Here is a 10,600-nt window from a genome sequence, read left to right as displayed (position 1 = left end):
GAACTGATATAATTAATCACATATGCAAATCAGGAGCATGACCGATATGCAAAACCATCATGAATTATACATGGTATCAGTGTAGTTGGGCCACTGTGTGTGTGTGTGTGTGTCAATATGTTTATATATACAGTGCATTCGGAAAGTATTCAGACCCCTTGACTTTTTTCACATTTTGTTACGTTACAGCCTTATTCTAAAATGGATTCAATAATTTTTTCCCCCTCATCAATCTACACACAATACCCCATAATGACAAAGCAAAAACAGGTTTTTAGATTTTTTAGCAAATTTATACAAAATACTAAAACTGAAATATCACATTTACATAAGTATTCAGACTCGAGTCTTCTTGGGTATGACGCTACAACCTTGGCATACCTGTATTTGGGGAGTTTCTCCCATTCTTCTCTGCAGATCCTCTCAAGCTCTGTCAGGTTGGATGGTGAGCGTCACTGCACAGCTATTTTCAGGTCTCTCCAGAGATGTTTGATCGGGTTCAAGTCCGGACTCTGGCTGGGCCACTCAAGAACATTCAGAGACTTGTCACGAAGCCACTCCTGCGTTGCCTTGGCTGTGTGCTTAGGGTCGTTGTCCTGTTGGAAGGTGAACATTCGCCCCAGTCTGAGGTGCAGGTTTTCATCAAGGATCTCTCTGTATTTTGCTCTGTTCATCTTTCCCTTGATCCTGACTAGTCTCCCTGCCCCTGAAAAACATCCCCTCAGCATGATGCTGCCACAACCATGCTTCACCGTAGGGATGGTGCCAGGTTTCCTCCAGACGTGACGCTTGGCATTCAGGCCAAAGAGTTCAATCTTGGTTTCATCAGACCAGAGAATCTTGTTTCTCATGGCCTGAGATTCTTTAGGTGCCCAAGCGGGCTGTCATGTGCCTTTTACTGAGGAGTGGCTTCCATCTGGCCACTCTACCATAAAGCCCTGATTGGTGGAGTGCTGCAGAGATGGTTGTCCTTCTGGAAGGCTCTCCCATCTCCACAGATGAACTCTAGAGCTCTGTCAGAGTGACCATCGGGTCACCTCCCTGACCAAGGCCCTTCTCCCCCAATTGCTTAGTTTGGCCGGGCGGCCAGCTCTAGGAAGAATCTTGGTGGTTCCAAACTTCTTCCATTTAAGAATGATGGAGGCCACTGTGTTGTTGGGGACCTTCAATGCTACAAAAATGTTTTGGTACCCTTCCCCAGATCTGTGCCTCGACGCAATCCTGTCTCGGAGCGCTACGGACAATTCCTTCAACCTCATGGCTTGGTTTTTGTTCTGACATGCACTGTCAACTGTGAGACCTTATATAGACAGGTGTGTGCCTTTCCAAATCATGTCCAAGCAATTGAATTTACTACAGGTGGACTCCAATCAAATTGTAGAAACATCTCAAGGATGATCAATGGAAACAGGATGCACCTGAGCTCAATTTCGAGACTCATAGCAAAGGGTCTGAATACTTATGTAAATAAGGTATTTCTGTTTTTTATTATTAATACATTTGCAAAAATTCTGTTTTCACTTTGTCATTATGGGGTATTGTGTGTAGATTGCTGAGGAAAATAAATAAATGTAATCCATTTTAGAATAAGGCTGTAAGGTAACACAGGCAGAGATTACATTCTGTCACGCCTGCTTTAGGTTGCCACACACACACACACACACACACACACACACACACACACACACACACACACACACACACATTCCCACTTGCTCTCTTCTCTAGTTACCCAGACAGGGAGCAACTCCAGACCATCTACTCTGCGTACCTGCAGCCTGTTCTCCAGAGGAGCCTTGGGAGCCAGGCAGCCTGGGCCAGCACTGGGAAAACACACCAGCTAGCAGGGTCTCTGGTACAGGTCTACGAACAGGTGTGTGTGTGTGTGTGTGTGTCTGTGCTGTCTCAGATGAGTTCATGTGTTATCAGAGTAAAGCTTCAGCTTTAAGCTGCTCTAATCTTTCCAAGCAGCAGCTTTAGATTAGACTGCTCTTATCATAGCACTTACTTAATGCCTCTTATATCTAATCCGCACTCTTAGGGAAGCAAATCTAAACCACACACACACACAAACACAAACAATACAGCCACTTATTACACGGGTGTGTGTGTGTGGTTTAGATTTGCTTCCCTAAGAGTGCGGATTAGATATAACTTCTTATATACCTCTCTGGTCTCAGGTGAAGGCTAAATTCACTGTGGATGACCACAGCCACTACCTGTTCACTCCGTGTGTCCTCACCCAGTGGGTGCTCAGCCTGCTGCGATACGACCTGACCGCAGGTGAGTCAACCACAACAGCACGGTCAAACCACGTGGTCAGATCACACCTCACACCACTGCCTCTACTTCCACTCTCTCACAGTCCACTGGGACCTATAGTCAGATCACAGGGTTAAATCACACGGTCAGACCGCAATCAGTACACAAGGGTTTCCCAAACTAGGGGTCGCCTGATTTGAAAATGGGTTCGTGAGAGAAAATGTGCGCTTGGTTCATAGAACCGGGGTTACGTCAGTAACCTTCGGTAGCCGCTAGATGCGGTTGTAATAAACACAGCGGTTTCTGTTTTTCTTCTTACAAATGTGTCTCTGTCTTTTGAATGGTTTAAGCTACAAAATATTATGACCCCATCACTGAAAGATTAGACTCTCAGGAACACATACAGTGCATTCAGAAAGTACCCTTTGACTTTTTCCACATTTTGTTACGATACAGCCTTGTTTTTTCCCCTCATCAATCTACACACAATACCCCATAATGACAAAGCAAAAACAGGTTTTTAGAAATGTTTGCAAATGTATTAAAAACATCAAACTGAAATATTACATTTACATAAGTATTCAGATCCTTTACTCAGTACTTTGTTGAAGCACCTTTGGCAGCGATTACATCCTCAAGTATTTTTGGGTATGACGCTACAAGCTTGGCACACCTGTATTTGGGGAGTTTCTCCCATTCTTCTCTGCAGAGCCTCTCAAGCTCTGTCAGGTTGGATGGGGAGCGTCGCTGCACAGCTATTTTCAGGCCTCAACAGAGATGTTCGATCGGGTTCAAGTCCGGGCCCTGGCATGCCACTCAAGGACATTCAGAGACTTGTCCTGAAGCCACTCCTGCATTGTCTTGGCTGTGTGCTTAGGGTCTTTGTCCTGTTGGAAGGTGAACCTTCACCCCAGTCTGAGGTCCTAAGCGCTCTGGAGCATCAAGGATCTCTCTGTTCTTTGCTCCATTCATCTTTCCCACGATCCTGACTAGTCTCCCAGTCCCTGCCGCTGAAAAACATCACGACAGCATGATGCTGCCACCACCATGCTTCACTGTAGGGATGGTGCCAAGTTTCCCCCAGACATGACGCTTGGCATTCAGGCCAAAGAGTTCAATCTTGGTTTCATCAGACCAGAAAATGTTTTTTATGGTCTGAGAGTCCTTTAGGGGCCTTTTGGCAAACTCCAAGCGGGCTGTCATATGCCTTTTACTGAGGAGTGGCTTCTGATTGGTGGAGTGCTGCAGAGATGGTTGTCCTTCTGGAAGGTTCTCCCATGTCCACAGAGGAACTCTAGAACTCTGTCAGAGTGACCATCGGGTTCTTGGTCACCTCCCTGGTTCTCCCCTGATTGCTCAGTTTGGCCGGGCGGACAGCTCTAGGAAGAGTATTGGTGGTTCCAAACGTCTTCCATTTGATGGAGGCCACTGTGTTCTTGGAGACCTTCAATGCTGCAGAATGTTTTTGGTACCCTTCCCCAGATCTGTGCCTCGACACAATCCTGTCTCAGGGATCTACGGACAATTCCTTCGACCTCATGGTTTGGTTTTTGCTCTGACATGCACTGTCAACTGTGGGACCTTATATAGACAGATATGTGCCTTTCCAAATCATGTCCAATCAATTGAATTTACCACAGGTGGACTTCAATCAAGTTGTAGAAACATCTCAAGGATGATCAATGGAAACAGGATGCACCTGAGCTCAATTTCGAGTCTCATAGCAAAGGGTCTGAATACTTATGTAAATAAGGTATTTCTGTTTTTTATGTTTTATACATTTGAAAAAATTTATAAGAACCTGTTTTCGGTTCGTCATCATGGGATATTGTGTGTAGATTGATGAGGAAAAACATTTATTTAATCAATTTTAGAATAATGCTGTAACGTAACAAAATGTGGAAAAAGGGAAGGGGTCTGAATACTTTCCGAATGCACTGTATGTGGAGTACCAGTCAAAAGTTTGGACACACCTACTCATTCCAGGGTTGTTCTTTATTTTTACTATTTTCTACATTCTAGAATAATAGTGAAGACATCAAAACTATGAAATAACACATATGGAATGTTCAACAAATCAAAATATATTTTATATTTGAGATTCTTCAAATAGCCACCCTTTGCGTTGATGACAGCTTTGCACACTATTGGCATTCTCTCAACCAGTTTAATGAGGTAGTCACCTGGAATTCATTTCAATTAACAGGTGTGCCTTGTTAAAAGTTAATTTGTGGAATTTCTTTCCATCTTAATGCGTTTGAGCCAATCAGTTGTGTTGTGACAAGGTAGGGGGGGTATACAGAAGATAGCCCTATTTGGTAAAACACCAAGTCCATATTATGGCAAGAACAGCTCAAATAAGCAAAGAGAAACGACAGTCCATCATTACTTTAAGACATGAAGGTCAGTCAATACGGAAGATTTCAAGAACTTTGAAAGTTTCTTCAAGTGCAGTCGCAAAAACCATCAAGCGCTATGATGAAACTGGCTCTCATGAGGACTGCCACAGGAATGGAAGACCCAGAGTTACCTCTGCTGCAGAGGATATGTTCATTAGAGTTACCAGCCTTAGAAATTGCAGCCCAAATAAATGCTTCACAGAGTTCAAGTAACAGACACATCTCAACATCAACTGTTCAGAGAAGACTGTGTGAAACAGGCCTTCATGGTCGAATTGCTGCAAAGAAACCACTACTAAATGACACCAATAAGAAGAAGAGACCTGCTTGGGCCAAGAAACACGAGCAATGATCATTGGACCGGTGGAAATGTGTCCTAATTGGAGATTTTTGGTTCCAACCGCTGTGTCTTTGTGATATGCGTTGTGGGTGAACGGATGATCTCCGCATGTGTATTTCCCACCGTAAAGCATGGAGGAGGAGGTGTTATGGTGTGGGGGTTCTTTGCTGGTGACACTGTCTGTGATTTATTTAGAATTCAAGGCACACATAACCAGCATGGCTACCACAGCATTCTGCAGCGATACTTCATCCTATCTGGTTTGCGCATAGTGGGGCTATCATTGTTTTTTCAACAGGACAATGACCCAACTCCCCTCCATGCTGTGTAAGGGCTATTTGACCAAGAAGGAGAGTGATGGAGTGCTCCATCAGATGACTTGGCCTCCTCAATCCCCCGACCTCAACCCAATTGAGTTGTTTTGGGATGAGTTGGACCGCAGAGTGAAGGAAAAGCAGCCAACAAGTGTTCAGCATATGTGGGAACTCCTTCAAGACTGTTGGAAAAGCATTCCAGGTGAAGCTGGTTGAGAGAATGCCAAGTGTGCAATGCTGTCATGAAGGCAAAGGGTGGCTAATTGAAGAATCTTAAATCTCAGATATATTTTGATTTGTTTAACACTTTTTTAGTTACTACATGATTCCATATGTGTTATTTCATAGTTTTGATGTCTTCACTATTATTCTACAATGTAAATAATAGGACAAATATAGAAAAACCCTTGAATGAGTAGGTGTGTCCAATCTTTTGACTGGTAGTGTACATCCTGTTTCCCTCTACTATAACCACAAGCCGTTAGAACCTAGTGGACAAGACCAGGCACCAAATCAGACCAGGGGAAAAAGATCATCATCAACATTATTCTGAACTTCCCAATACCTTTCTGATGCATTTCACTCACTTCAAACCATACTGTCTTCAGATTTAATTACTCTCTAAAATACTGTCAGACTGATTTTGTAATAGACTGTCATAGCCCAAATAAACATTGGCCAAAATGGGGTTGAGGGGCCAAAAAAGTTTGGGAACACTTGCACTACACCAGGGTTCTTCAATTCCGGTCCTGGAGGGCCGAAACACCTCTGTTTTTCATCCTCTCCTTCTAATCAGGGGCTAATTCAGACCTGGGACACCAGGTGAGTGCAATTAACTACCAGGTAGAAATAAAAAACAGAAGTGTTTCGGCCCTCCAGGACCGGAATTGAAGAACCCTGCACTACACCATCTTTTTGGGACCCATTTTGAGTTGTCACCAAAAAGTTTAATATCTTTCTGCAATACTTAAAACTGCTAATTGCATGGGTTTTCTCGGTTGTTGCTGACTTCTCATTATTTGGTAACTGTCTTAACTTTAGACTGTACTGTTTAATTCTAGCTGCTGTTGGATATTTCAGAATATCCTCTGAAAGTCAGTAGTTCTCTTCCTCTCCCTGCCTCCTGCATTCACCATCACTTTCATCCTCTCTCCCTCTCTCCCCTGTTCTGCTGCCTCTGTCACCCGTCTCTTTTCTCTTTCATCATCCTCTTCTCTCTGTCCTCCTTCATCTCTCCCTCTGTCACTCCCTCCCTCCCTCCTGCAATGTGTTCTCCCTGTGATAGGGAGTCCAATCAGTAATTTTAATTAAAAGCGTTTGCTGACAAACTTCTTTTTTTTTTCCCACGACTCATCGTTTCTTTACTCTACTCTCTCTGCCCCTCCCTCGTCCTGCTTACCTTTTCTACACGGTATGTCACAATGCCCTCTCTCATCACTTAAACTCTCTTCTCTGGTGTGTGTGTGTACACTGAGCTGTTTGGATGCCGTGTGTCTTTTTGTAGTATGGTCTAATGTAGTAGTGTACACCGAGTGTACTAAACATTAAGAACACCTGAATGTTCCATGACATACTGACCAGGTGAATCCAGGTGAACGCTATGATCCCTTATTGATGTCACCTGTTAAATCCTCTTCAGTGTAGATTAAGGGGAGGAGACAGGTTAAAGAAGGATTTTTAAGCCTTGAGACAATTAAGACATGGATTGTGTATGTACGCCATTCAGAGGGTGAATGGGCAAGACAAAAGATTTAGGTGCCTTTGAACGGGGTATGGTAGTAGGTGCCAGGCTCACCGGTTTATGCCAAGAACTGCAGCGCTGCTGGGTTTTTCCACGCTCAACAGCTTCCCGTGTGTATCAAGAATGGTCCACCACCCAAAGGACATCCAGCCAACTTGACATAACTGTGGGAAGCATTGGAGTCATATTAGGAAGGTGTTCTTAATGTTTTGTCCACTCAGTGTATATGTGTGTGTGTGTGTATTAACCCCTCCTCTCTGTGTCTGTAGGGGACCGTAATATAACAGACTCAGTGCTGGAGGTGGTAGCCTATGAGGCCAGGAGGCTGTTCAGAGACCGACTGGTCTCCTCCAAAGACATCCACTCCTTCGACAACATCCTCTCCTCCGTCATACGAGGGGACTGGGGCTCCGACGCACTGGACAACATGACAGGTAACACACACACACACATCTCAGTGCTCCTCTCCCTCTGCACAGTGTGTGTGTAAACCAGGATGACAGCGGGTTCTCTGTAGTTGGGTTCTCTGTGAAACGGGTTCTGTGTGTACGGTCTTGTCCTGTAAATGGGCTCTATGTAACGTGGGGTTAGTGTGTGTGGGGGTGGGGGTGGGGGTGTGTGTGTGTGTGGATTGGTGTGTGTGTGTGTGTGTGGATTGGTGTGTGTGTGTGTGTGTGTGTGTGTGTGTGGATTGGTGTGTGTGTGTGTGTGGATTGGTGTGTGTGTGTGTGTGTGGATTGGTGTGTGTGTGTGTGTGTGTGTGTGTGGATTGGTGTGTGTGTGTGTGTGGATTGGTGTGTGTGTGTGTGTGTGTGTGGATTGGTGTGTGTGTGTGTGGATTGGTGTGTGTGTGTGTGGATTGGTGTGTGTGTGTGTGTGTGTGTGTGTGTGTGTGTGTGTGTGTGGATTGGTGTGTGTGTGTGTGTGTGTGTGTGTGTGTGTGTGTGTGGATTGGTGTGTGTGTGTGTGTGTGTGTGGGGGGGGGGGGGGGTGTGTGGATGTGTGTGTGTGTGTGGATTGGTGTGTGTGTGTGTGTGGATTGGTGTGTGTGTGTGTGTGGATTGGTGTGTGTGTGTGTGTGTGTGTGTGTGTGGATTGGTGTGTGTGTGTGTGTGTGTGTGTGTGTGTGTGTGTGTGTGTGTGTGTGTGTGTGTGTGGATTGGTGTGTGTGTGTGTGTGTATGGATGTGTGTATAACTGTATTATCTCCCTGCAGATGGTTTCTATGTGACGTGGGGTGCGTCTGAGGGAGGGGGAGTGATGGCCCCTGGTCAGTCCCTGCCCCTACACGGTAAATCTCTGGGACTCCTCGACTTTGCCGACCTAAGCCAGGTCATACACAAGGTCAGTGTGTGTTTGTATTGTGTAGGACAGGGAGAGAGTGTGAGTGTGAGTGTGTGTGTGTGTGTGTGTGTGTGTGTGTGTGTGTGTGTGTGTGTGTGTGTGTGTGTGTGTGTTAATGCATCTCTCTCCTCTGTAGGGAGCGGTCCTGTATGGTCGTGACAACAGGGAGTTGGACCTGCTGTTGTTCTGGGAGGTGTGTCACTTTGTGTCTCGTGTGGACCGTGTCCTGAGTCGACCGGGGGGCTCTCTGCTCCTAGCCGGACGCAGCGGCGTGGGCCGACGCACCGCCACATGCCTGGTCTCACACATGCATGGATACACACTCTACACACCCAAGATCTCCCGCGGATACTCACTCAAACACTTCAACAACGACCTGAAGACCGTAAGATGTCATACCTCTGTCTCTGTCTGTCTTTCTGTCTGTCTGTGTAACTAATGTTTTAGTGGGCAGTGTTTCCCCTATATTCGTTTAGCAGAGGCAGACTTTTTACATTTTGATTTGTTATACTTTTTGGGAAGGAAAACCGCTTTCAGTGTTAACTTAAACGACAAAAACCAGATATAAAGTATGTAGAAAAGATAAAGGACCTATATATGTTTTTATAAGATTTCATGGCATGAGGCATTCATTTTGTTCTGTTTGAGTCACTCAGATAGCATAGAACATGGCATAAGCCACGGCAAAATGTGTAGAATTGCAGGAAATTAGCTTTAAAACAGCAAAATGTTGTCTCTGTGGCCAAGAGAAGGGCCTCTAAAATGTTCAGTCGGAGAGGACGCCATTGGCCATGCCCACTGCCACGCCCCCACCACGCTCACCCCTAAGCCCCATTTTGATTCAGAAAAAACCCTGGAATGACAAGTTACAAGATATATTTGTAGAATTTTATGCATTCAGTCTTTTGGGGTTTTTCAATTGCAGATGGGCAACCTCATGCTTCAACCTATTTATTTAAAGCTGCTATGCTGCATCAGTTGGACTACAGGTTATAATGCTTTTAAAGGGGAAATTATATTTCAGATGGTGTCAACAGAATTTAATTGTCATTCATTTCGGAGTAGAATGTCGTTAAAAAAATTCACCAGAAGTGACCTTCTCACAGTCGTTCTACAAAAACAATGTCACGGGGGTGCATGCCTCTGGACCCCTCCAGCATAAGCCCCCTCCCCCCTAACTTTACCACCGCTGCTGAAAGTAAATCCTAGGGGAAACACTGGTGTGAGTAAGGCAAAGCTGGACAAGGCAAAGCGTCCTGCAGGGAACATCAAATCTCACACACCTGACTTGTGTTTTAACCGTGTGTGTGTGTGTGTTCTCTTCTGTGTAGGTGATGCAGCTGGCAGTCTGGAGGGCCAACAGGTGGTGCTGTTGCTGGAGGATTATCAGTTTGTCCACCCAGCCTTCCTGGAGATGGTCAACAGCCTGCTGTCCTCTGGTCAGTCCATAGAAACAACTACACACATATGTCAGATGATGAATAAAACCATGTACCATAAATCCCAGGCGAGGTGCTGAATCTGTCCTCAGTTTCAGTTCAAAGTGATGTGTGTTGTAGTTGATGTAGTTAGCTTACTATACTGTACTGAGATCAGTGTTATATGTGTTGTAGATGAGGTACTGACCTGGGGTCTGTACTGTACTGAGATCAGTGTTATATGTGTTGTAGATGAGGTACTGACCTGGGGTCTGTACTGTACTGAGATCAGTGTTATATGTGTTGTAGATGAGGTACTGGCCTGGGGTCTGTACTGTACTGAGATCAGTGTTATATGTGTGTTTGTAGGTAAGGTTCCAGGCCTGGGGCCTGTACTGTACTGAGATCAGTGTTATATGTGTGTTGTAGGTGAGGTACTGGCCTGGGGTCTGTACTGTACTGAGATCAGTGTTATATGTGTGTTGTAGGTGAGGTTCCAGGCCTGGGGCCTGTACTGTACTGAGATCAGTGTTATATGTGTGTTGTAGATGAGGTACTGGCCTGGGGTCTGTACTGTACTGAGATCAGTGTTATATGTGTGTTGTAGGTGAGGTTCCAGGCCTGTATTCCCCAGAGGAGCTGGAGCCCCTCCTCCTCTCTCAAAGATCCTGCATCCCAGGACGGATTCACTGGACCCCTCTTCAACTACTTTGCCTACCGTGAGAGACTCATCTATCTAGCTACTCATTTACATTTACATACATATTATATTATTATTTTTAA

At 45.1% G+C, this 10,600-nt stretch overlaps 1 protein-coding gene across 1 annotated transcript in view; it reads left to right on the top strand.

Annotated features, from left to right (window-relative positions):
• Window positions 1-9,850, top strand: part of LOC311119492 (cytoplasmic dynein 2 heavy chain 1-like) — a gene marked incomplete at both ends in the record, with an annotated part of 20,742 nt that extends 10,892 nt beyond the window's left edge. Inside the window, 6 exons of the mRNA XM_084194172.1 lie at window positions 1,729-1,873; window positions 2,181-2,283; window positions 7,326-7,490; window positions 8,272-8,399; window positions 8,536-8,784; window positions 9,731-9,850. Of these exons, the coding sequence (XP_084050298.1) occupies window positions 1,729-1,873; window positions 2,181-2,283; window positions 7,326-7,490; window positions 8,272-8,399; window positions 8,536-8,784; window positions 9,731-9,850 (910 nt within the window). The remainder of the gene's footprint in view (window positions 1-1,728; window positions 1,874-2,180; window positions 2,284-7,325; window positions 7,491-8,271; window positions 8,400-8,535; window positions 8,785-9,730) is intronic.
• Window positions 9,851-10,600: the final 750 nt, after the last annotated feature.

This window comes from Coregonus lavaretus (genome assembly GCF_964263955.1).
Source record: "Coregonus lavaretus genome assembly, contig: HAP1_SCAFFOLD_5685, whole genome shotgun sequence".
In the NCBI taxonomy this organism is placed as follows: domain Eukaryota; kingdom Metazoa; phylum Chordata; class Actinopteri; order Salmoniformes; family Salmonidae; genus Coregonus; species Coregonus lavaretus.
The sequence above is the reverse complement of the archived record's forward strand: the minus strand, read 5'-3'. Positions and strand labels throughout refer to the sequence as shown.